Source organism: Passer montanus, unplaced genomic scaffold (assembly GCF_014805655.1).
Source record: "Passer montanus isolate IOZ18808 unplaced genomic scaffold, ASM1480565v1 scaffold81, whole genome shotgun sequence".
In the NCBI taxonomy this organism is placed as follows: domain Eukaryota; kingdom Metazoa; phylum Chordata; class Aves; order Passeriformes; family Passeridae; genus Passer; species Passer montanus.
In genome coordinates, this window is record NW_024373368.1 from 41,331 (window position 1) to 67,029 (window position 25,699).

General features: G+C 55.7%; 2 protein-coding genes across 8 annotated transcripts; both read right to left on the reverse strand.

The window, feature by feature from the left end:
- Positions 1-372: 372 nt before the first annotated feature.
- On the reverse strand, positions 373-6,089 carry TBL2 (transducin beta like 2). The gene is made up of 7 exons (XM_039732957.1): positions 5,837-6,089; positions 5,631-5,755; positions 5,168-5,352; positions 4,391-4,542; positions 3,165-3,291; positions 2,377-2,529; positions 373-935 (listed from the first exon to the last, which is right to left on the reverse strand). Exons 1-7 carry the CDS (start codon positions 5,964-5,966, stop codon positions 479-481), a joined length of 1,329 nt encoding a protein of 442 aa, XP_039588891.1. The 5' UTR covers positions 5,967-6,089; the 3' UTR covers positions 373-478.
- A 486-nt stretch (positions 6,090-6,575) lies between these two features.
- On the reverse strand, positions 6,576-24,609 carry MLXIPL (MLX interacting protein like). Of its 7 annotated transcripts, none has more exons than XM_039732979.1 (18): positions 24,114-24,609; positions 17,918-18,024; positions 17,692-17,774; positions 17,411-17,500; positions 17,173-17,217; positions 16,679-16,877; positions 15,880-15,957; positions 13,903-13,998; positions 12,148-12,320; positions 11,471-12,065; positions 10,764-10,837; positions 10,252-10,423; positions 9,496-9,608; positions 9,215-9,418; positions 8,883-9,010; positions 8,458-8,581; positions 7,218-7,347; positions 6,576-6,814 (listed from the first exon to the last, which is right to left on the reverse strand). In XM_039732979.1, the coding sequence occupies exons 1-18, from the start codon at positions 24,407-24,409 to the stop codon at positions 6,681-6,683; spliced, it is 2,841 nt and encodes a 946-aa protein (XP_039588913.1). In that variant the 5' UTR covers positions 24,410-24,609; the 3' UTR covers positions 6,576-6,680. The 7 variants fall into 7 exon arrangements, with proteins under 7 accessions (XP_039588913.1, XP_039588916.1, XP_039588914.1 ...); XM_039732982.1 differs by having other exon boundaries at positions 9,215-9,295; positions 10,252-10,426; XM_039732980.1 differs by having other exon boundaries at positions 9,215-9,334; positions 10,252-10,426.
- Between the last annotated feature and the right edge of the window lie 1,090 nt (positions 24,610-25,699).

Consider the following 25,699-nt stretch of genomic DNA (forward strand, 5'->3'; position numbering starts at 1 on the left):
CCGCCATCTTCCTTCGGGGCAGGGCCCGCTGCGCACCACCGTGAGATCACCCCGAGACCCAGGGCAGGGGGAGTGCTGCATCGTTACAGCACTGCCCCGTTCCATGCAGCAGAATCCCCACCGTTTAGCATCAACATTGAGCTTTGGCAGCTCTCTTGGGGAAAAAACAAACAAACAAACAAACAAAAAACCTACCCCAAATCCACACAACTCCCATTTCTAAGCTCAGGAGAACTCGTAGGCATGCCTTAGCAATCAGTTTCATAGGATACTGATGATCTAAGCCCGGGGGGAAAACAACACAAGAGTGTGACGCTGGGAGATGCCACTGTCGCCAGCCCTGTCCCACCCATCACAGAGCACACAAGGAAGGACCCAGGCACTCTTTTATTACTGTTGCTCACAGTTTAGTTTAAAAAAAAGAAAAAGAAAACCATCCCCAAACCAGAGCACAGTTGCCTCCTGCTGTACAGGTAGCTTAGTGCTTCTTGCCGTAGATGGCAGCCAACGCTTTGCGAGCGCTGGAGATCTGCTGCTCCAGCCTCTCCTGCGTGGCTTTGTTCCCAGTTTTTTTCAGCATGGCTTCCATCTCCTCCACCACAGCACGGTGCCCAGCAGTGTTGTGGAAGACACGGATAACACGGTCCCCACAGGACACGACATAGCGGCCAGTGGTGTCAAACGCAAGGTCTGTGATGCAGTGGCTGTGCACGCCCAGAAAACGCTCCTCCTCCTCGCCGCGCCGTGTGTTGTACACCACAATGTCTGTGCTGCCTGCCACAGCGACCGTGCGGCTGTCAGGGGACAGGGCAATGCGGCACGGTTCCAGCACTGCACACTGCCCTGTCAGAAGCAGGTATGGGTCCTGCTGCTTCTTGTACTCCACATCTGTGTCCCAGAACTTCCATGTGCCGTCCTTTGACACAGTTGCCATCCTGCAGCCAAGAGAGCATAGAAAAAGGGTGGCACTTCTTACCCTGCCCTGCCCATGAACCAGGAATCCTCTGTGGAGAGAGATTTCTTGGGAAGGGTGATACAGCCTGTGTTCTCTTTCCAAAGCAAAAAAGCCTACCACTAGACCAGGCTGCTCCTTCCAACACAGACTTGAATGCTTCAAGGGATGGGGCAGCCACATCTTCTCTGGACAACTTGTGCCAGGGCCTCACCACCCTCACAACCAAGTCTGTATTCGTAATATCCCACATAACCCACTCTCTATCAGTCTGAAACCCTTCCCCTTTATCTTGTCACTCCAGGCCCCTGTAAATCTCTCTCCCATCTTTCTTGTCAGTTCCTTTCAGCTCCTAGAAAGCCACAATTACATAACCTGAAGCCTTCTATTTTTCAGGCTGAGCAATTCCAATTCTCTCAGCCTTTCCTCATACCAGAGCTGCTCCATCCCTCATGCTGGTGTCTCCTCTAGACTCACTCCAGCAGCTCCAAGTCCTTCCTGTGCTGGGGAGCTGGAGGCAGCTCTGCCAGTGGGGTCTCACCTGAGTGGGGAAGAGGGGCAGAATTCCACTCTCCCTTGTTACCCACACACTGTGGGATCAACCCAGGGGAATTTCTGGGCTGGGTCATGTCCACCTCTCACTCACCAGCACCCGCAGGCTGCTTTCAGTCTGTTCATCCCACGCTTGGATTGATACCAGGGGTTGCCCTGATCTGTTTGGGTGGCCAAGTCGGGAGTCTGATGGCTTGACCTGGATGCCACAACCTTCCCAGAGAGAGGTCCCACAAGAGAAAACTTTCTAGGGGTCTCAGGCAGTCCTGCAGTAACCTCAGCAAGGGGCAGGCAGCTCAGCTCCGAGCAGTGATTTCAGCTCTGCCTTGCGAGGTGTACCCTGGCCAACACAGGGACAAAGAGACAGGAGCGCTGTGTAGTTATTCCACAGAGTTCCTTTATTCCAGCACCCTGCAAAGGAGGCCAGGGACAACAGCTCCCCCCTGAACAGGGCAGAAGCAGGGGTTTTATGGGGAAAAGTGGAGGTGGTACAAAAGGGAAAAACCAATCGGTCCCAACAAATCTACACGGGGTTCCAAAGCATGCTGGGAACCCACCATGACCAAGGAGGATTTCTCAAACCAGGAGGGTTTGAGAAGATCTTGTCACAGCCCATTCAAGGGGTACCTCTCCAAGGGGGAGGTTTGGCATGCCTATCTGCCTCCACACTGATCCAGGTGCAGCATCAGCACTTGGTCTCGTTAAACCACATGAGATTCCTATGAGCAGGGAATACACAGGTGGCACGAGCCAGATTTGGCTCCCCAGAGCAGTATTTTACCCCCTGCAGCTCAGTGGTGCAGCTGGTGAACCCTGGAAGAAATGAACTCACATGCTATTAGGGTAACTCAGAGCAGGTAACACACACATACCTCCTTGAGTCGTTGGAGAAGGAAAATGATTGTACACCAGCAGTGTGGTCTTTCAACTCAAAAGCTCTGGTCACCTCCCTGAAGTCTCCATTCTTGCTAAAACACACCTCCCACACCTTCACATCGGGGGTAAAGCCACAGGATGCCACAAACCTGTGTGAAGGAATAAGGAGAGACACAGGTTGCCTCTTACAGAGAACCTGAGCAAGGCAGGGCCACAGCTCTGCAAACCTGTCCTGACTCCTGCACTCAAGTCTGGTCAGCTGAATTTCCACTTTTCCCTGAAACCTGGCTGGTAAAATGAACACTAAGGAAGGGCACCAGAACAACTCAGGAATGAGAAACTCTCCAGTCAAAGCAGAAGAGCTAAATGCTTTTGATCCCCAACCTCCTGACACCAGGAGCAAGGCAAATCAACCTACACCAGCAAGTGATCTTCCCGAAAAACAGATCTCCCAGAAATAAAACCTTTATTTTTATAATTAACCTTTAAGAGGTCACAGACAAGTTCAAAATGCTGTTTTATTTGCATAGGGCATTTGCTCTATCCCACCCCAGCTACCTGAGGCCAAAGCTGTTCTCAGGTTACCAGAACAGCAGTGCTGAGGCAGGATGGCAACACAAGAGTGCCTGACCCCACATCAGCTCCATCTCCGGGGAGGCCAAAATACCTTTTTAAACTGTGGAACCCTCAGAAAATTGCATTACAATAACAACTAACTCCCAATGGTCTGAAACTGATGCTATCCTGTGCAAAGGAGCAGCCAGGAATCCTGCCTGTCACTCACCTCCCACAGGGTGACACTGTGGCATAGGCATTGTTCATCTGGTTGGTGTTAATGCTGGCCAGGACTTCACCCTTTGGGCTCCAGATCAGGATGGTGGTGTCACTGGAAGCTGTCATGATAAACTTCCCTGGGGAAAAAAAGGCAAAGATCAGGAGGGCCTCCAGATCTAACATTACCACCAACTCAATGAAGCCCCAGGATAACCTCTCCCTGCAGCTGGAGAAAACCAGCAGCAGCACCAAAATCCAAGGAGTATCAGTCTCCTAGAACAGAGTAAAGATCAATATCAGAAGACTCAGCTCCTGGTTATGCCTCAGTATTCCCCTGGGTCCTGTGCAGGCAGCAGACACTGAGCCCATGTGTGCCCTGTACTCGGGACCTTCAGCACCACAAGCAGAGCTGGGAGCCCCATGTGCAGGCCCACTGGGCTGTACCACAAACAGGAACAAACACTCCACCTGACCTGCATGCCCAAAATCAGCTTAAGGATAAGCACCTTTCAAGCTGTGGATTGCAGGCTGGCAACTGAATCCCAGCCACAACACCATGATCCATGATCGCTGGTTGTGCCCGTGCTGGACTCCTGCCTGTTCCCACTTCCCCTTTTCCACCTCAGCCCAGGCAGGGAGTTGCCTGTTTACCTTCCAGCTACTTGTTGCAGGTTTAAGTTTTCGCTTTCACAGCTCCAGTCTCAGTTAACATTTTCCCTGCTCTCCTATTACAGAGTTGAACTCACATCCACCTGCTTCCAACTGCCACTGGCACATACCTGACACATTAATCCATCAAGCCGTCGTTACTAAAATGTAATTTCCACCCACCCACCTCCACCTCTGTTCTAGATGATCCCAGAAGTTCAAGACAGACTATATTAACTCACTAGAGAGATTTCTGACTGATTAAAGAGGGACTGGCAGCCCAGAGAACAGCAATCCTCTCAATATTGAGACCAGACCTCTTTGCAACAGCATCGCTGAAAATGTAAATTAAGAAACTGTGCATATCGGGGAGCTGGTTACAGGGATATTATTAGTGTGAAAACAACACCTTTTGATTCAGTTGGTAGCAAATTAAGTCAAAAAAACCCCAAAAACTAATAGACTACAGAGTTCAGTACTGGTGCTGTACACAACCCTGAGAATGCCAAAAACTCCAACACTTTGAATCCAGCAGCTTCACAAGGAAATCAAAGCTGATCTGGAGAGGTGAGCAGCTCATTTCCATACCTGTCTCTGCAATCCCTATGTTAATGACAGGAGCCTTGTGCTTTTTTGGGAAGTCCCCAGAAGTCGCAGTGAAGGTGAAGCTGCCATCATCCTTCTTGGTCATCTTATAGACACGAATGGTCTCAGCACTGGCCAGCCAGACAATGAAAGCCCTGTGGAGGGACAGGCTCTGAGCCCCAGCTCAGCCCAGGTCACTCAGAGGCACCTGGGAAGAGGGATATGGTGCCAGGTAACAATATTTACAAGGGCCAAGTTCTCTCCCTGTGTTGGCTCAACTGCAACACTGAATGAAAAAGATTGAAATTTATTATCCACACCAGGAAATAAGATCCCTTCCTCTCTTTCTAAAAGAGACCACTTCAAAAAGCCAAAACACATTCTTCCACCAAATCTCCCAGCCAGCAAGAGCTCCCCTGACCACTGGAGAGACTCAGCAGCACATTCTAGCTACAGAGTCAGCTGGCATTGACCTCAACAGGTACCTTCCATAGGGGCAGCAACCTGGGTGCAGGGATATTTACCCTGAAAACCACATTAACCCACCAGGAGCTGAACTAAATGATCTCCAGAGGTCCCCTCCAACTCGAACTACTGTGATTCTGTGATTAAGTTCCAGCTGCTCTCAGGAAAAGCCATGGATCAGTGATATCATGATGCTCCAGTGAGAGATGCTGCCTCCACCCATCCCAGAGCAACACCACTGATCCCACCACAGCTTGGCCATGAGACTGGCAGCTCTGCATGACATCCTGGTGCCAGTACAAGGTCTGGCCATACCGTGAGTCGGGGCTGAGGCGGACGAGCTCGGCATGGTCCAGCCCCATGTTGGCGCGCAGGCAGCGGTGCTCCCGTCCTGCCAGGTCCCGGGTGCTCCACAACCGCACTGTGCGGTCCTCGGAGCATGATGCCAGGTACTTGCCGTTGCTGCTGAAGTCCAGGCAGGTGACTGGGCTGCTGTGGCCCTGCAGAGAGAGAGTGGTCACAGAGAGCCCCCGGAGGATGAGGGGAGGGGATGGGGAGGAGCAGTAGAACACCAGCACCGGGCGGGGGGGGGAAGAAGGACACCGGCACAGGCAGGGCACGAGCATCGAGAGGGACACCTGCACCGACCCCGGCAGGACAACGGCACCGGGGGCGGACGGGGCACCGGCGGGGCACCAATATCGAGGGGGGACACCGATACCGAGGAGCACACTGGCATCAGCACCGGGAAGGCACCGGCCCCGTGCAAACGCGGTACCTTGAGGGCAGCCACCAGCAGCTGGTGTGCGAAGCTGTGCTGGTGCCGCTTCTCCCTGCGAGCTCTCGCCGCCTGCTTCGCCTTCCGTGGCTCCTCCGGCCTGGCGTGCCCGTTCGCCCTGGGTTCTGCGGGAGCAGAGGGGTCGGTGGGTACGGTTCAGCTACGCTCCGCGCTGCCCGGTGCCCCAGTGTCCGCACGGTACTCACCGTCCTGCGGGGCGGTGGGGATCTCCCGCGGAGCAGAGCGGAGCAGCGCGACCGCCAGCAGCAGGACGAGGATGAGGACGATGAGAGCGCCCGGCAGCACCGACCCACCCAGCACTGCTGCCGCCTCCATGTTCCCGCCGCCGCGTCAGCGGCCGGTACCAGGAGCGGGGGAATTTCCGTGTGCGCATACGCGACCCCGGTAACACGCGCAGGGCGGCCTCTGGCGGTGGTACTGCACCCCCCGCCCCGGCCGTCCCCCGCTTCGGCAACGGACACTCCTGACCCCTTCCTAGCCCCTGTTCTCAGCCCCTGCCTCCCACGAGCCCCGTAACCCCCCCCAGACCCTCTTCTAACGCACTCCCCCAGCACCTGAGCACCCCAGCCCGTGCCCTATCGTACAGCTTCTAGGTCCCCGTCCCAACCCCATCCCCCTGCCCTCATGCTCCCCAACCCCGGCTCCCCTACAGCCCCTGCTCCCGCAAACCCCGGGCATCACCTCCCGCCAGCTCTTACCTTAACCCACCCCCCGCCCTCGCCAGCCTCTGTCCGCACCTCCCTTCACTCCCCCACAGCCTCTTCCTTCACTTGCCCCCAACCTCGGTTTCCCCCATTCCCCCCAGCCCCTGGCTCCCGTCCCAGTCCCGGCTTTCACGCCTTTCGGTGTCACCCCCCTCAGGTCCCGGCCCTTCCCGGCCGTGCCAAAGCGGTGCCGGGGCTGAAGAACCACGCGGAGGCCGTGGCACAGCAAGACCTTTATTGCAGGGGAACAGGCGCGGGACAGCCCGCATGCAGTCCCGACTCCCCACGCCGGTGCCCGTGGGACACCCCGGAGTCCCTGGAGCAGTCAGATGGAGGGCGTCCCAGCGCCGCCGGGGCGTCCCAGCGCCGCCACTGCCCGCGCCGCCTGCTCGGGGACACGGGCCGGGTCGCTGAGGATGGAGGTGGAGATGCTCAGCTGCCGCAGGGAACTCAAGACGGCTGCGGGGATAGCGGACAGGGGGCTGGAAGGCGTGACCCATCCTGGGGAAGACGGCGCTGCACGGCCCTGCTCCAGTCCCCGGAATGGTGGGACTGGTTGCTTCCACAGCCCCAGCAGACGCGGTGGAAGGAAACCCACCCCGAGGGGCTTTGGGGAGGGCTGAGCCTGCCCTGCCAGGACACGGGGTTGGGGCACTTCCGGCTCAGCCGGGGCGTGGGTGTGACAGGAGCACGGGAAATCACTGAGCAGGAGCCGCAGGACTTCCCACAGATCAGCCTTTCCGTCCCCCAGGACACCCCTGTCCTTTTCCCCTCTGCCTTTCGAGGGTGCCTTTCATGGACTGAGGAGTCCATGCCTACCCAACTTGCTCAGGGTGCCACAGCCAGGCACAGGTCCACCTACTTGGCCGAAGTGCTGGGAGGGAGCAATGCTGGTCCAGCCAAGCGAGGGATGTTTGAGTGAGGCTCTCCATGCTGGCTGTGGACACCATTCCATTGAAAGACTCGAAGAGGGGCCGAATGATGATACTGAACTGGTGGGATCAGAGGAGTTAAGGACCAGCTTGGCTATGACAATGGTCTCACTCCTCCCAGGTGTGGGCATGACCTTCCTATGGCAGCAGGACAGACTTTCTTGTCTGGACATGGAGCAGAACTGCTGGAACAGCAGGACAGGCCATGGAACAGACCTGCTGACTTCCTTCCCAGCACAGCACCACACCTGACACTAGCCTAGACTGCTGGGGTGATGGTCTAAGTGTCACCTGGGTAGGCAGTGGGAGAGATTCAAAACCCCTGGGGTTTTTCATGGCTGGGGCTGCCAGAAAAGGTTGCTGAGACACAACACGTCCTCCAGAGCAGGTCAGGGAGCCAGCTAGCAAAGTGCTCATGGACAAGGCAGGACACCAGTGTGTCCCATAAGCTCTCCTATTACTTCCAGCCTGCAGATTTTGTGCAGGCAGTAACCCACAGATATCCCTCCACCACAAGCATGTGCTAGAGCCCATGTTGGCTTTACAATACCCCCTGTCCTGAGGAAGAAGCTCCCCAGCTCTGCATCAGAAGTCACCTCTGCCTTGTCCGGATGCCCTGTGCTGGATAGGACCATGGGCAGCAGTGCCTTTCATCACTCTGCCACTTGGGATTTCACAGACCTCACAGGCTCTGCCAGTGAGTCCCAGTGTGTCTAATCCATGCTCACAGAGGAGCAGATCCAGCCCTTTGCCCATAGGTTTCTTGGCCCTTGATCCTCGCCATCCCTGTGTTTCCAGGGTATGGCATGCAGCCACCAAGACCAAGCCATCATGTCCACAGCTTTGTGTCTGGACCTTTCCTAATCCATGGCTGCTGCCTCTCAGAGCAAGTTCCCATGTAATCAGGAGCAATTCCCTCCATAAGCTTAGCTCCACTTCCCTTCTCCCTGAGGACCATTTATCCAACTGGTTTTGATCCCTTGGAGCAGAATATCCCTCCTAACCACAGAATATCAGCATGTTCCCATCATGTGACTGTGGCTGGGAAACATCTCCCCAAAACCTCCCGAGCTTGAGGGACCTCAAAGACCCAGAGCAGCAGATGAACCAGAGCACCTGGTGCCTGGTGGAGGGTGAGATGGAGCAGCAGGCAGTGGCCCCAAAGGATACGATCCAGAACTTCCAGTTTTGCAGTGTGGAGGAGCGAACATACTCATCAAACATTCTGCGCATGTGGTCGAAGCGCTGCCGTGTGATGGGCACCCCTGTGGCTGGCAGCTGCTCCTGGCACAGGCTGTGGGGTACAAGCCAGTATTGTGGGGCCATGTTCGGGAGGCTGGGAGCTATGGAAGCTCAGCAGGAGTTGCCAGCCAATGACCCCCTCCCCAGGGCAGGTGTGGGACCTGGCCCTACTTTGTCCTGCCTCTTGAGCATCACCCCTCCCACAGAGAGGGTTTGAGGAGGGATTGGCAGATGGGAGGTGCTCCAGGGAGACCTGTCATGTCCTGCTGCTATCCTGGCATTGCTTCTTGCCCTGCCTGGCTACCCCAAAGCAGGCAGTGCTCCCCCATCTCCCCCAGCCACAGCCTCCTTACTTGATGGAGCCATTGAGCTCCTCGATCTGCTCCCGCAGACGCTGTGCCTCATCCTGCAGAGCTGCCCGCTCCTGCTGCAGCTTGCAGATATACTCGGCTGTCTTCTGCAGGGTGGTGGCCTTGCTGACCTGAGGAGCCATGGGGTGAGAGAGGAAGGGGGCCCAGACCACCCTTGCACAGCCGCACTGTGTGCCTGCTGTGTGCTCCAGCCTCCTGCACCACAGGCTGGGGCGCAGGAGAGGAGCTCTGTGCTGTGGGTCACAGCAGGGATGCAGTGTCTCTGGGTGATGTGCCGTGTCCCTCCATGCCCAGGGCTGGCCCTGGGTGCTCACCTTGATGCTGGGCTGAGCACTCAGTGTGCTCACCAAGCTATGCAGTGTGGTGAAGCCAAGCTTGATGTTGAAGCGTCTCTTCTGCTCAGCGGAGATGTGTGTGATGCGGCGGCTCTCCAGCTGCAGGTCAGCGCCATCAGGCACCTCCCAGCAGCAGGGACAGCCGTGGGCTACCAGCCCTACTGGGAACAGGCTGGCCCAAAGCTTGAAGTGAGGGTGGATGGTGTCTTGCGGGGAGGAGGAAAGGGGGGTGCATATGAAGTTGGCAGCTCCTGCCATACCTTGGTGGACTCAGGCCTTCCTGGACGGGACAGGGGCTGGTGCAGGGAGATGCTAGTGCCCTGCCTTGCAGTGGATCCTGGGGAAGCCTGGCTGGGCTTGGGCCATTCACTGCCTGAAAAAGGGAAGGTGCTGCTATGAAGAGAGGGATAGCAACAGCACTCATGACAAGGTGACATCTCAGCACCTGGGACGGGCAGAGAGGGGCATCCCACAGTGCTGTCCCCAGCCCAGGACAAGCCACCCCACTCAGCTGATGGGGATGCTCCACTTCAGCCTCCAAGCACACATTATCCCAAGTCCCTCTCATTTTACAGCTGTTCAGAAATGATAACATCTGGGATTTGAGATTTTAAATTCCCAGCATTTCTTGGGGTGGAAATTGCATGGAAAGAGTTGCGAGGGCAGCAAAGTTGTGGTATGCAGCACCAAAATGAACTGGGGACAACACCAGAGCCTGGTTTCCAGCAGCTGCGCTGGTTACTGTGGGTGAAAGCGGATGCTTCTTGCTCCAAAACCAAGCTCCAGGGTTTCAAAACCACAGTCCGACATTTTGCTCCATTTTTGTCTTTCCCTATTTCTGCTTTTGCTGCTGGAGAAAGAAGCAGGTGAAGGGGCACAGAAGGAACCCTCCATGCTCAGCAGGATAAATAGAAAGAGCCAGGATTGTAGCCAAAATAAAAGTTCCAGTGCTTGGTCCGAGCTCTCTGCAGGAGCCCCAGTGCCCTGTGGAGCTCCTTGGGGTGCTCCAGACTCACCACAAGCTGAGGTGGGGGAAAGCTGCTCTGCCTTGGGGACTTGCAGGGGGCCCAGCTGCCTGCCCACTGTGTGCAGCAACATTTGCGAAGGGCTGGAGCCAGGAGCCAGACCTGGGCTCATCTGGGCCGTTCTGGAGAGGAAGGTGGCAGGGACTTTGGAGACAGTGCTCTGCTGCTGGGAAAAGACAGAGGAAGGGGAGTTGGGAGATCAGCACCCCACACACACCAGGTTGCACAGGATGTGCAGCCCCTGCCACCATCTGCAGGGGCAGCCACAGTGCACCAGAAAAGGGGCCCTGCAAGCAGGATGTCTCTTACCTCTGCCTTGGTTGTTTCACAGGAGAAGAAACCCAGGCAACTCCTGCCGTCCCCAGCCACCCAGCCACATGCCCCCTCCTTCCCTCCATTTCTGTCCAGCCCACACCAAAATATGATGCCCAGAGCCCATCTCCACCCCTTCCCCAGAGGCCAGGAGAAGCAATTCCCAACCTGGGGGTTTGTTGAGTGCTTACCACAGAGACAGGGGTCGTGGGCATGAGTCCTGCACCTATCGGGCAAGGGGTATCCAGCGCCAGGTCCTGCTTAGCTGAGGGGGCAGGGAGCAGATGGGCACTGCTGTGGGGCTCTTGGGGCTTTGATCCTTGCTCTCCTTCCCTGCTCCAGGAGACAGCTAGCCCCTCCCTGCACCAGAACTGCTGCAGCCCCTTCTCTACTGGATTGCCCCAGAGAACAGGGATGCACCGCTGGAGGAGGAGTCTGTTCTCCTCACAGGGGAGTTCTCAGGAGCTTCAGGCAGGCAGGGAGCCCCAGCCGCCCTCAAGCAAGCAGAGGGCCATAACTGTGCCCAAGGGACCTGTCCCATCACACCCACAGGCAGCATATCAGGCAGGACACCAGTAACCCCCCCCCCCCCAGCCTCTTGTACCAACAGGGCCATAGAGACCAGACTAGGGACACAGAAACTTCCCAGCAGTGCCTGTTACCAAATCCTGGGGCTGGGCTGCATTTCCCTCTGAGGCCACTGAATCCAGGGCTGATCCCTCAGGCATGGCTTCACCCCTGGGTTTGGAACTACCCCACTATAGGGACTGCCATGTGCCCTGCCCAGTATTCCCTGTGTCCCAACCCCAGGGAAAAATGGGGTTCCCACTCTGATCCCCACAACAGCATGCTCCCCACCTCACTCCTGTGTACCCCAACAGCCCCCCAACCCTGTTACCTGTGGTCAGGAGCTGGCTGGGGCAGGGGTTGGACTCAGGCAGGTGGGACAGGGGATGTCCTGGCAGCCTCCTTGCCTTGGTGCCACTGGGCTTCACCTTGGGCCGCCCACCCTCACCCTGGGGTGGCCCCTTGGTGGGGGTAAACCTGGGGTTGCCCGGCAGGGAAGGGGGCAGGAGCTGGGAGACAGCAGGGCTGGAGTACCCCTGGGGCCCCATGCCTGTGGCATAGCCCAGCCCTGGGACATAGGGGGCAAAGCAAGGGCTTGAGAGAGGGGAGGGAGGGTGGGTGGCAAGCGAGGGGTCAGGTGAACTGCTGTAGGGGAACTTAGAGTGGGGGGCTGAGGTGGGGGAGAAGGGGGGTTCCAGGCTCAGTAGTGGTGCCCGGGGAGATGGGATGGGGGGGACATAGTGGGGTGCTGGTGGCTCCAGGCTGAGGCACTTGCCAGGGAAGTCGTACTGCAGTGTGGGCTTGCGTCGGAGCTGGGGGCTGAGGCTGCTGGGTGCCATGTCGGGGGGCTCGGGGGGCAGGGGGGCCAGGGGCAGCTCAGACCCCAGGAAGGCGGTGTGGAGGCTGAGCTGGGAGGCACCACTGGGCTGCAGAAGACATGGCAGGGTCAGGGTAGGTGACTGGTACACCACCAGTAAGCCAAAGGCTGAAGGTTGGGATTCCACTCACCTGGGGGAGGGTGCCAGGTAGGAGTGGGGCCTCAGGACTCACAGGCAGACCTCGAGCACCCATCAGGGACCCCCCACTGCTGAACAGGGGCTCAGCCATGGGCGAGAAGCAGGATGGATCCTGGTAGCCCGGTTGTGTCTGAGATGGGGGTGGCCGGTGGCTGGTGAAGATTTCTACAGAGCCAAGTAGAGACACAGTGGCATAAGTGACCTGCCCGGAGAGGAGGGGGACACCCTGGGGCATGAGGGGTGGAACCATACCCTGCTACTGGCAATCTGCACTTTTTGGGGCCAGGGCAGCTCCAGCACATTTTCACCCATGGCCAACAAGTTCTGTGCTGCCCACTCCAGTGCTGCTGTGCGTGCAGCCTGTGGCTAACCACATCCCATGGCCTTCCTGAAGCCGAGCCGCGTGACCCTGCCGCGACTCCCACTCCCTTCCTCTCTCCTTCCCACAACCCTGGTCCTTCCGCAGGCCCAGACACCACAGCACAAAGGGCGGGCCCCACATTTTCAGCAGCTGTCTCCCTGGGCACTTCAGCCCCATGAATGCCCCATGAATTGGCTCAGTGCCTGTGTCAATGCTGGTTCTGGCATCACCACAGGGAGGGTTTTTCATGGAGAGGATGACTGTGGGGCATGGATGGCAGTGCTGGATGCTTCCCTGTAGGATGCAGTAGGAAGGTTCACTACGTTTGCTGCCTAGCAGCCCCTGGCACAGGTGCAGTGCCTGAGCAGCCACTGGGGACAGGCACTTGCACCTCTTCTGGGAAGCACCCAGCTGTGCTCTCCAGCCCTTGGCTGGCACTGGCAGTGCCAGCTCCAGGCCCTGCTGCTAGTTCTGCCCACCTTGTGTACACAGCCATGCTCTGGGCACCATCTGTGGTCCAGGCTCCAGCAGCTGGGGTGCCCTGCCTGGGACCCACAGAAGCCTAAGACCTTGCAGAATCTACACCAGAGGAGCAAACATGCCACTGTGGGATACCAGAGGACTGGGCATGGTGATGGTTGCAGCACACCATGCGCTGCCATCTGAGGGGAACACTGATGTGAGACAGGACAGAGCCACTGCTGAGATGTCCCAGTCAGCTCTCAGAGTGCCCCTTACCCCTGCCACAGCCATGGTGAATCCCTGACAGAATGTCAGGGCCATCCCTGCCCCTCCAAAGGCCAGCATTTTGTGTGTGCCACAGTGCTGCCAGGCAGGAGCTTGACCTTCCTGGGATGCAGTCCAGCCCCACATTGCCCCCACTTCAGCCATGCTCACACCAGCATGTCCCTGCCACCAGCGCTGAAGCTCTGCAGGTATTTAAAGGAATTTGTGGTACCCAGCCTGCCAGATCTGATTGTGCCTCTCACCATGCCTGTTAGACCCTCTTGTGCCTCTCACTGTGCTACAGGGATGGAAGGTGGCTGGCAGTCCCTGGGAGCCTTGTTCTCCCTTTCTCCTGCCCCTTCCTCACCCCATAGCGCTTGCCCACGCTTCTCCTCAGTGTTGCATCGCCCTGTTACATTCGAGGCAGTGCGGCATGGCCAGGGCACAGCCTGCTCAAGGGAGAAGAGCCTGCATGGTCAGCAAACCACACCTTTGGTATCCTGCTCAAATTTGGGGATGGTCTCCAATGTGATTGGGCCTTCCCAACCCAAAGCCCCTTCAGCACTTGTCCCAGGCTTTCGGGAGAGCCCTGCAGTGCAGCAGGGCATTGCCACCCCTTGGGACAGACAGCCCAGCCCCAGTGCCCAGCACCAATCCTACCTGGAGCACAGTGCCAGCAGGGCACAGGGCTGCACTGGTCCCTCGCCTCTGCCATCAGGACTTGTCCATCTGTCTCACACCGCACTCCAGCACCCGCTGCACACACAAGATGCTTCCTCATTTGGGGATTGGTTTGCAGGCACTGACTGACAGGCACTGAGCTCTGCCACACCACCCCACACAAAAACAGCTCTGTGACCCCATGGTGCCTACCCCACATGCCTGCTCTCTATAGCTCTGCATGAGGCTGCTGGGTGATCCTTGCTCCAAAGTTGCGTGCCCTGCTGAATAAGTGACCTTTTGGGACATAATTGGGTTGGCTGGCACCCAGCACCCCAATCTCCTCTCCCTACTCTCCCCACAGTCCCAGAGGTACATGGCACACACAGTGCTCAAATGTAACACCTTATCACCCAGGGAGCTGTTCCATCCAGGACAAAACTCCCACCATCAGGTCTCCAAGCACCCCATGGGATGCTGCTCTGTCTCAGGGCACACCAGCCTGGCAGACCAGCAGCCCCAGCTAGACTGGGGACCCTCCCCAGCCTCAGCAGTGTCACTGGGCTGAGGCACTGCACATGGTCAGAGCAGGAAGGGATGTTTCCTTGTGATGTTGTGGTCTGTAGTAAGACCCATCCCATTGCCAAGAAGCACCCTGAAGCAAAAGGCCTTTTCCCAGGAAAAAAGCCAACCTAGCTGATATATTGGTTCAGAAAGGAACCACCGTGCTCCTGCCGTCTCCTGCTGAGCATGAGGCCATGCTGGGCCCTCAGAGAGCTGCTGGAGCTGCTGCTGTGACAGCAGACAGCAACTCTCAGGATAGGGAACACTTACCAAGTGACAATTTGACCCACTTGGAGCTGTCACACCTTCTAGGAACTGATGCCCACTTGGGCACCAGGGGACAGAAGGTGAAGCATCAGACATGGCAACAGACTTTCTTCCCAGGATGCCTCACTCTGATGGGATCTCTGGTTGGAATGAGTTGAGAGGGTGCTGGCAGGAGTCTTCCCACCTCATCTATTGCAAAAGCATCCATCCCAAGGGCACCCATGCCACCATCTGCCCTGGCACATAAAGTGCCCAGACTGCTCCGTGCCAGCATCTGGTCTTGCAACACCCCACAGCCATATGGTGCAAGTACCCTTTTTTCCTCCTCCTGGAGGAAGTTGAGACGGGCCATGGAGATCCAGGCTACTCACACAGGGAGATGCTGGTGCTGCCCAAGGCCACTAACTATAGCTGTGTAGCCAGCAGGCTTCCACCCTGCACAATGTACACAGGCTACCAGCTCTGACATGTTAGAGGGCAAAGCTGGTCCCCAACAGTGCCTTGCCCTGGCATTTGGGGACACTGCTGCGACCAGGACATGTCCCATCTGACTGCATGGACATTCACAGCTCAGGGCCTGCATGGCAGCATGGAGCAGTTTGCTACTGCCCACTTGCTGGTATTCCCACAGCTGGAAACCAGGGCCAGATTTGTCTTTGGGCAGCCTGGTAGGGACAGTGACTTGTCCGCAGGGGATGTAGCACAGCCCTGGGCAGGGTCCCAGCTCCAAGCCAACCACCCAGGCTGGCTGGGCAGTGGGGTGAGGAGGGGACTCAGAAGAACCTACTCTCTTGAGGTTTCCTCTTCCTCTGGGGGACGATTGTCCTTCCTCTGTCTGCCGCCAAAATGAGGGCCTTTAACACTCCTGGAAATAACCTCTTTTTGTAGAAATCCCCTCCCACACTTCCTGGCCAAGCCCTTCCTGACCTTCTGTGGCTCTTTCCAGGGGCAGGCAGGCACAACAAGGCTCTGCCTTCAGCCCCTGCCCATCCATGCTGCTTTTCCCATGCTATTAGATGTTCAGTGCTCTTAGCTTGTCTCAGAAATTCCTACTACTGCCAGGCCAAATCTGTGACCCCCTGTTTTAGGAAGTCACAGTGTGCAGGGCTGGGTGGGATGTGGTACTGCATCCAGGCTGCCTCTTACCTGATATGTCCATGTCATCCAGGCTGGGCTGCAGGGGTGCCAAATCCGGCTGTATCATGTCAGCATTCCCAACATACGCTGGAAGAGGGCAGAGCTGGAACATCAAAGCCCAGCCACTGCATCCCTGTGACCCACCTGGAGGGCTGCTCCCACCACTGCCCTGACACCTACCTGGCTGCCACACCTCTGTGTCACTCCAGAATCACCCTGTATCACTGCTCTCTGCCCTGGGCAGGGAGATAAGTGCCTACCCTGAGGAGAGCCAGGGCCATCCCATCCCATCCCATCCCATCCCATCCCATCCCATCCCATCCCATCCCATCCCATCCCACTACTGTCCATCAGCATCTCTAGGGCCTCATCAAGTTCCTAGGAACCCCAGTGAAAGGCTGATTCTTGGCACAGGACCTGGCTAGAGCTGCAGATGCCAAAGAGCCATGGCCAGGTAGGGACAGCAAAGAGTGGCCATGGAAGCAGGACCTGCCCTCGGGGCTGGTGCAAAGTCCTTCATGGTGCTGGTGGTCCCTGGGGAGCTCAGCCCTCAGCATGCTTGTGCATAGGGAACCACAGGAGAACGGGATGATCCCACCCTGTCCAAACACTCCTCAAGCACCCTCTCCCCTGGTGGCTCCTGTTTGGGCAGAACAGGAATATCCCTTCCCCCTGCCCCATCAGGGCACATGCCAGGGGACCCTGCCTGCCCAAAGGGACATGGCTGGCAGCTCTCGGGGGGTAAGCCAAGACACAACATCTGGATTCCTCCTCCACATCCTGCTGAAGCATGGTCTGCAGCACCTACCATCTTCAGGGAGCACCTGGTGGGTGCTAGGCATCTGTGTCATGGTGAAGAGGGTGTCAGATATGTCCGAAAGGAAGGTGTCCAAATCAAAATGCTGCCTGCTCCCGCGGTCCTCCTCCTCATCCCCAAGCAGCATGGGCACTACGTTGCAGAAGAGCTGGTTGCACCATTTCTCCGTTGGCTTCCAGACATCCTCGGCCTACATGAGGTAGAGCAACGGAGCTGAGTGGACGCCTTTCATGGGTCGGGTCCATCTCTGGCTCCCTGGCTGCTCCCACAGCAGCTTCCATCCTCCTGCAGTGTTTGGTCCCTCCAAACATTAATGCCTGGCACATTGCTACTTCCAGAGGGTGAATCCAGCATCCTAGATGCTTATCATCTCATTCCAATGGGCTTATCATGCCCTGGGGCTTTTCTTTGCCCTTCTGCCCAGTGCAGGTGTCCAAACTATGCTCCCCTTTCTCCCTCTTCCCACCCTTTCTCAGCAGACTCACCCGCTTTGGACTGGAGATTCCTCCCTCCCGTGTGGATTTTCGAAGCTGGAAGGAGAAGACAGCCTAGGTCATCCCCCAGGCAGGGAGAGCTCAGGGGGCCAGCCAGCGTCCCCCTCCCATGCTGGCAAAAGCCTGTCATGTCCTGCCCTGTCAGCCATGCCTCCAGGCTGGTCACACTATTCCATCCTACTGCTGGCACTGCCACAGGACAGGGAGCAGCATGGGCAGAGCCACTCACCCGCTTCTTATAGTAGATCCTCCATTTGTGGTACTCCCTCATCACCACCTCAATGCGGCGTTTCCAGTAGTTGCCCTCCAGCACGACAGCCTGGGGGGCAGGACAGAGGGTCATGGCTGAGCTCTCTGGCCCCAGCACTCCACAGTCAGGGCTGCTTTCCTTGTGTCATATCAGAAACACCTTTTCCAGCAAACCAATGAAATGCAATGTATCCCCAGATCCCCACTGTGCCACACAAACCTTGGTGCTGCCCCAGAGAGCTGCAAGGGACCCTGCCCTACCTCTGGTTTTCGGTGCTCATCAGCCTCCATGCCCTCCAGAGGGGTGATGAAGCCGCACACAGGATTTTTCCTCCGTTCCACATCTGCACAGGGGAGAATACAGCTGGCTGTATCCATGCCCCATCCCTATCTCTGCACTTGTACACAGTCTTTCCAGTGCCAGCCCCATCTCACTGGCACAGCCTGGCATCTGGCAGACAGAGTGGGGTCTGGCACCCATACTCACATTGGATGTACCATGCTCTCCAGATCACATTGTTGAGTCGAATTTTATCCCAGCAAAGCAGCCGCAGCCCCTTGAAATTCTTCCACTTTGGAGATACTAGCTTCCCACTGAAACACCAAGCAAAGGGGAGGCTGAGGGGTACCACCTTGAAAGATGTCCAGGGGCCACCTACCTGGTGGCAGGTCAGGAGCAGGTATAGCCATGTGACTCTGCTGCAAGTGCTTGCTAGGCACCTGTGGGAGCACCCACTGGAGCATTCCAAGCTCCTGCACACCCTGGGAGCAGCACAGACCTAAACCCTGAGCTTCACACTCCCACAGAAGGCTTCTCAAACCCTTGGATTAAAGTACAATGCATGGAGGCATTGATTCCTTAATATTTGAACCCCAGCTTCAAGGTGGGATCCTGCTGCTCCTGACCAAGCTGACTGTGTCCTGGCCCTGGGGAACAGGAAGGTCAGTTTCCTGCCCAGGTGAGATGTGTGGTGACATGTACTGTAGTGCCTCTTGCCTCATCACATTGTTTGGGCAGGTAATTCTGACCCTTCCTTTAACACCAGGCAAGGCTTGGAAATGCTGCCTTCAGCTGGGGCAGTCAAGGGCAGCCCTTGTGGAGGGTCTGGGAAGGCAGGACAACACTGAAGGATGTTCAGGATGTTAAGGGACACTTGCCTGTGCTCCAAGACAGACACATAGTGACACCAGCCCTGCCCTCAGTCAGAGCTGCCCTGGCCTTTTCTCCACACCAATCCCTGCAAACAGGCCCAAGCTGGGCTCCCTGCTTGCCATTTCCTGGTTCCCAGAGGCAGCTGTGTTTGTTCTGCAGCTCATCGTAGTGATGGTGATGGTGGTGATGTCCCTGATGGAACCTGCATTGCAGGAAGCCTCCTTTCACTCCTTGTCTTGTTTCCATCCAGCCAAGGAACACAGCCCCTCATGTGTAACCCCCGAGGAGGTCCTGAGGGTCCGGCTGCCCAAGGAGCTCTGCGGGGGAGGCCAGGGTCCCTCCGTCTTACTTTGGGGTCCATTTCACATCTCCAGCTCTCCCAACAACATGGCGTGGCCTTGGAGCAATCCCATGTTCTCGAGGGGTCCTTTGAGAGCTGGCTGCAGGCTGCATGGCATTCCTGCCTAGGAAGCCATGTCCCTCTCCAGCAGATAGTTTGTACCCTAAATATCTTAGTGCTGCTTTGACTCCCACTTTTCCTTGGTACATGCGTGCAGCAGGAAAGGTGGAAGCTGTGCTGGTGTCAGGGTGCTGTATCCCCTGTTCCCAGCCCCTCCAGGTGCTGCCCGGCCATGTCCCCAGGCAGGTGCTAGGAATGAATGGTGCATGACTTGTTCATTAAAGCTGGTGAAACCTCTAAGTGTTCTCAAATAATGATTTTGGTGAGTTCTGTTTTGACCTGCCTTGAAATCTGCCTCTGGCAGAGGGAGAAGACTGGGGACCCCCACAATTCCAGAACCTAATGTAGGGATGTGTCTAGGAGCAGGTGCAGGAGTGGATGAGGATGGTCTCCCCAAGAGAGACCCAGACTGACATATGGCCCCAGGGGCTGGAGAAGGACCTGTGACTCCAGCCTGCAGAGAGTTAAGGCTGACACTGACCACTCTGCTATCACTAGGATTTTGAACTTTCCCCAGGAGCACATGGCAAACAGCAAGATGGTGCCAAGTGGAGGAGCCAATGGAAGAGACAGGATTCCTGGGCACATGGCCAGATCATGCTGGTCAAGGCCATGTTCCTCAATCAGAGCCAGCTGAAAAGAGCAGCCTGAGCCTGTCGGACACACCTTGGCCTCGTGTGAGGCCAGTGGGCCATGGCTAGGAGTTGCTGTGGGCCTGGAGGTAGAAGATACCTTTGAGTTTTACTACCAAATGCTTTTTTCCCCCTTCATGATCCTTTCAGTTTTGGGGCTTAACAGGCTGATCTTTGCTCCCTGCTATGCCTCGGAAAGGGCCCCGCCCTTCCCTGCAATTATCTCCCTTGGGGAGATGGATGCAAACTTCACATTGAACCGTGGGAAGGTTATAGGGTGCCCCAAACAGGTTGGGGGTCCTACTGCCCTATGCTATCAGAAGGAGGGGGACACAGATTCTGCCACTGGCTACAGGGTGTTTGTGGGATAGGGTGAGGTGGCAACAGGGCTCAGCCTGGGTCCAACACTGGCATGGGTCCAGCAGTACCCTGTTTGGTCTGTGACTCATTTACCTATCCAGCAGTTTCAGGTGTTGCAGTCCCTGATTTCATGGCAACATGGGTACTTTCCTCTTTATCAGCAGCAAGAGGAGCTGCTGTATGAAGAGAGGAGTGATCTGGAGAGATGCAGGGCTGCACCTGCACACCAGTCCAGCCCCTCTGCACAACCCTTGAACAGGATCAACCTCAAAACCTTAGGAAATGACAGAAGAAAGAAGTGCAAATCCCTGACACAAATTATAGGAGAGCCACAGTGCAGCATGGGTGTGTTTAGCCCAAGCACAAGCCTTTCCCGCTCATCAGACCCCCCTAAGAATGGAGATCTTCTGCAAGAAAAAAATAGGGTTGAATTATGAACCCTAGTGAGCACATCCCTGGAGTCTCTGCCTGGTGTTCACTACCCCTGTGTGAACATTTAAGGCACTGTGAATTACAGAATCAATAGCAGCAGTTCCACTTCTCCCAGGGGAGACACAGGCTGAAAAGAGGATGAATTAGTAGGGAATTGGCACACAAGATACCTTGTTTTAAATCACAAAAGAGGCTGAGTGTATACTCCAAGTTACTTCCCAGTCTGATGTCCCTGCCTGTCAAATCTCCTCTCTGGAGCACAAGACAAATGTTGCCAGGTAAGACCACGAGTGACTGCAGTTCATGTCTCCCAGTCCCAGTTTTCCTTCCTTCAGGAGGATGTTCCCCAGGTCAGGGATTCCCAACAGTAAGTCACAGCAGGGGGTGTGAGCCCAGCCACAACACTGTGCAGGCCGCACTGTGGTGATGGAGAGGATGAGCTTTCTTGTGCTAAGGCCAAAATGTCAGCAGCTCCTGTAGGAGCTAAGCTCTACCCTCAGCTTTTTGGGTAATGATATGCAGCCAGGTGGGCTGTAGGGAGAAACAACATTCTAGGGAAGGATTCAAGGAATGCAGGATGTTGCAGGAGAAGGAGTGAGAAAGGATCATTAAGCAGGAAACTGCTCCTGGAATATAGGTAAGAAGGAACTGCTTCATCCTAGCCTTAGGAGGAAGACCTCATAGAGGGGAGTTGCCTCTCTTTGGGGGATCTGAGGAAACAAATTACTGCAGAAAGCAAACCTTGATGTGGAGAGAGCACTTCTTTACCAGTGAGGGGTGATGCACAGCCCTGCCCATGGAAGGAAGATAAGTCATATCCCCAGAATGATTGCTTAGGCTGAGACAGGACTGCTATAATGTCTGTGAAATGCAGAGGAGGAATGCTGGAGAGGGGAAGAATTCCAGCTGTAGCCATTTAAAAATATTTAGGGAAAGTTTAGTGAGTTACCTTTGAAATGGTGTGAGCCCAGACAGCAAAGGATGGGTGGCTGCAGCAGTCGCAGCTCACTAGGGGACAGCATAGTTTTCCCCTCTGCTCCACACTGCTATGGCCTAGTCTGGACATTGTGTCCAATGGACAGAGAAGGAGGTTTACAAACTGGAGTGATCCTGGAGAAGGATATCAAGGTGGCTGGGGACTAATATATGTGATAGAAGAGGACTGTGAGGGATGGGTTTGTTCAGCCTCAAGAAGGTGAAGAGAGAATTACTGCCATCAGCTGTCCTAAGGAGGAGACAGAGCCAGACAGTTCTCAAACATGCACTAAGAAAGGCCAGGGGGAAACAGACATAAGAATTGGAACAGGTAAACTCCAAACTAGAGCCACAGACAGCAATTCCCTGTGGGAGAAGGGCAGCCCTGAGCAGGCTAGACAATTGGTGGGGTCACATCCTAGGGATCCATCTGTCAAAGTGATGGCCCTGAGCAACCTGACCTGGCTTTGGATCTAGCCCTGCCCTGCATGAGGGTTGTATGAGGAACTCCACAGGTGCCTCCCAGGTGCCAGCTTACAATGGTTTCTCCTTGGTTAGTTAACTAACTAGAATAACTTGGAAGTTAGTCTGAGCTTAACTGTGGGTACTCTCCTGAGGGCTGGAAGATATTGGGCTGGTGACCCCAACTGAGGCTGTGCTGCACCTGGGAACCTGGCTGGGAGGGGAGGTGTGAAATGACAAGTGATGCAGAGAAGTATCAAATGAGACAACACTAAATGTAGAAACTCACCAAAAACACTTAACTCCATTTTCCCACCCCGATACCCTTCTCCAGGTGCTGCCTACAAGTGTCAAAAATGTATTAGCAAAAGAAAGGCAAAGAGAGCTAGGGTTGTCCAGCCTGAAGAGGAGGTTCCGGGGAGACCTTAGAGCCCCCCCAGTGCTTAAAGAGGATCCAAGAGATCTGGAGAGGGATTTTGGTCAAGGGCCTAGACTGACAGGAAAAGGGGGAATGATTTCACAATGTCAGAGGACAGGACTAGATGGGATATTAGGAAAAAAATATTTCGTGTGAGGGTGGTAAGATCCCAGCACAAGTTGCCCAGAGAAGCTGTGGCTGCCCCATCCCTGGAAGTGTCCAAAGCCAGGCTGGACAAGGCTTAGGTGAGTGTCCCATTACATAGGAGCCAGTATTTGCACTGCCATGCTCAGTGCAGGGAGGAAATGAAGCACTGAGAGCCCAGAGAGTAAGGAGAACTGGAACAATGGAACCTTGACTGCAATGGAATGGCCAGCCCCCAGTCACACACAGTACTCCAACTGTCAAAGCTCTTGTACCCTGTTCATTTCCACTCTGCATGGGTGCTCCAGAGCCCAGAGGCACACTGAATCTGCCTTGCACCTCATGAGTCTATGGTTTGAGCACCCTGATGTGACAGTATCGGTTTCTCCAGCCTCAAAGCTGCAGGGCTCAGGTAGGGAAAGAATGGGGCTGGGAGGGAAAAGACAGCAAGGTCACCAGTGTCTGTATGACCCCTGTTTGTGCCACTCAGGGGTGGCCTGCCCAACCAGGAAGCATGATCCTTCACCTGGGTCACCCCATGCTGAGGCTCCCTGTGCTCCCAGAGAGCACTGCCTTCCCCAGCCCCTTGGAGCAGAGCTGTGCTGTGCTGGCTGCTGGCACACTGGGATGATCCTGGGATATGGTGATGGGTCAGATGTACACAGCTATGTGGGAACTGCTGCCCTTGAAGTGCTGTCTCTGTGCCCAGCATCCCCAAGGATGTCCTGGCAGTGATCACATTCCCTATTGCATTGAGCATTCAAGGACTCCAAGGCAAACCTGAGAGCTCAGCCACTGGATGAGGTAATGGACACCTCTTCAAGGCTGCTTTGCTGAGGTTTTGCTTTCACGTGGTAGAATATCATCATCTAGGTTTTCACATTTGGACATTTTGGGAGAGCTATACAAGCAGTTTGGCATTGACTCCAGCAGAGCAAGTCACGCTGATGCCATGCTGGAGAGAACTCAAAACCTTGGGGCTTGGCAAAGGAGGGGAGCTGCCTCCAAGAATGTGGACTGTGGCCATAACAGACACATTGCAGTCTGTCCTGTTGTCACCAAAGAGCTGTCACTGGGCTTTGGCAATTTGTGTGGCAGGGGAACAATGCAAGCACCCATCTGATTTTTCAGGAGAGAAGGAGGAAAGCTTTCAGGAGACCTTGGACAAAACCCATGCAGCCATCCAGTCCCAAGTGCTACTGCATGTCATGGAGTAACCTCAGGACATGGGGACAGAGTCAAGGACAGAAGGCAGGACTCCTGCTCTGAGCTGGATTGCCAAAGAACTGAGTCTTAGCTGTCCACAGGGTCACTGCTGCTCCACAGAGTGTGCTAGGTCTGGCCACGGAGGAAATACAGCTGGGCACAGTGACACCAGATCTCATGGGAAAATGGAGGAGAGTCAAGCTACACGTGGAACAGAGAAGCTTCTCACTTGGCTCCACAGCCAACAGCCTGGTACCAGCTCTTTCTCCCTGAAACTTTCCAGGATGGCAATTTCTGAGCATATGACACCTCACAGCCCATGGAGAAGAGGAGGAGAAGGTCAGATGGAAACACATTGCTGGCTGGGGAACGGGGCTCAGCTAGCCTCCTGCTTCCAGCTAGCTGGGGGTCCGTAAGACACACAAAGGCTCTGGGACTCACCTGTACTCCAGGCTCATGCACTCAAAGAGCCGGGTGAGGGTCGGGTCAATACTCCGGGGATCAGCCAGCTCGGGCTCAGCACGGTGGTGCCGTCGCCGGGGCAGTGAGTCGCTGTGCGGGCACGACACCATGAAGTGGCCACTGTGGATGACCTGGGAGTAGTTCTGTGCTGCAGCATTGGGTCCTGTGCCACCCACAGCTGCGTCCTCTGAGTCAGAGTCAGAGTCGGAGACGGGGCAGGGCCCAACCGGAGGCTCCAGGAAAGGTCCCGGTAGTCCCACCTGAGTTCCTGCCATTCCTGCTACCTACTGGGGAATCCTTATGGATCTGACCCCACACTGTGATCTGTGTCCCGGTTGAGCTGAAGCCCTACAGACACTGCATTGGCATCGAGCACATGCTGGGCTCCCGAGTACAGAACACTGGCACCACGCCTCCTCCTAGGCACCTCCTCCACCCAGCCTACGCCACCGTCTGTTTCTTGCTCCAGGGTTCAGTGGTTGATTCCCCAGGGCGGATTCACTGCCAGCCCTATTTATAGTGCTGGTGACTGATCCCGCCCATGGCAGACCATCAGCAAGACACGGCCAATGGCCACCAGGCACCAGAGCTTCAGCTCTATGCCACCATCCTGCTCTAGCAGTGTCCTGACAACCCCAGCTTTTACATCCCCCACACACCTGGGGAGGAGCACTGTGGGTCCCCTGTCCCCCCTTGCTGTGGCCAAGGGTTGGCTGGCAGTCGGCTCTGTTTACCTGGAGTTAATCACTGATCCCAGGTGCTGGTGGAGTGAGGAGCAGGCAGTATTTACCCAGTGCCTCTGCTTTAATGGATCTCCCTGCACTTTCAAGGGAACAAACACAGATTAAGGGACACAAACAGGTAAAATTATAGCAACAGGCACTCAGCTCAGCACAATGCAAGCCAAGGCACTGAGCCAAGTGCCGAGCTGAGAAACAGCCCCAGGAAAGCCTGCTCCAAGCTGTGATCCAGCAGGAGAGGACATACAAACAACAAATATGAGAGAGAACAGATATGAGTTTGGGTATGGTGGGATTTACACACCTTCTTGTCATGTAGTCCTTAAAAATCAAAGAATCATCAAATCCTAGAATGATCTGTGTTGGTAGAGACCTTAAAACTCACTTCATTCCACTCCCCTTCCACTATACCACAGACACCTTCCACAAGAGCAAGTTGCTCAAAGCTCTGTCCAGCCTGGCCCGGAGTATTTCAGGGATGAGGCAGCCACAGCTTTTCTGGGCAATTTGTGCTCAGACTTCACCACCCTCACAGGAAATATTTTTTTCCTAATATCCACTCTAAATCCACCCTGGATTGCCTGCACGTCTGAGGTTTCCTGAGAGAGGTGGGCAGGCAGGGCTTGATGCACCAACCCCTGCTCCCTGACAGTGGATCTTGGATAAATACAGTATGTGGAATGTGCCATTCCAGCCAGACCTGTGTCGCAAGCATCTGCTCACTGACCTGAGCCACAGAAGGACACAGCACATATAATTTCAGACTTAAAACACTTCTTTTCTCTCTAGTTTCTGGCAACTTCTTTCCCAGCCCCACATCCTGGA

Bases quoted from the DNA above. Each gene is read 5' to 3' on its own strand.
- TBL2 (XM_039732957.1), bottom strand. From the start codon at position 5,966: ATGGAGGCGGCAGCAGTGCTGGGTGGGTCGGTGCTGCCGGGCGCTCTC. The intron at 5,353-5,630 runs GTACCGCGTTTG...CTCTCTCTGCAG, and splicing joins TGCTGGTGGCTGCCCTCAAG to GGCCACAGCAGCCCAGTCAC. The intron at 4,543-5,167 runs GTATGGCCAGAC...GTCCCTCCACAG, and splicing joins CGCCTCAGCCCCGACTCACG to GGCTTTCATTGTCTGGCTGG.
- MLXIPL (XM_039732978.1), bottom strand. From the start codon at position 24,409: ATGGCAGGAACTCAGGTGGGACTACCGGGACCTTTCCTGGAGCCTCCG. The intron at 13,999-15,879 runs GTAAGAGGCAGC...TTGTGTGTGCAG, and splicing joins GGATGACATGGACATATCAG to CGGGTGCTGGAGTGCGGTGT. The intron at 6,815-7,217 runs GTAGGTGGACCT...CTATCCCCGCAG, and splicing joins CCTCCCAGCACTTCGGCCAA to CCGTCTTGAGTTCCCTGCGG.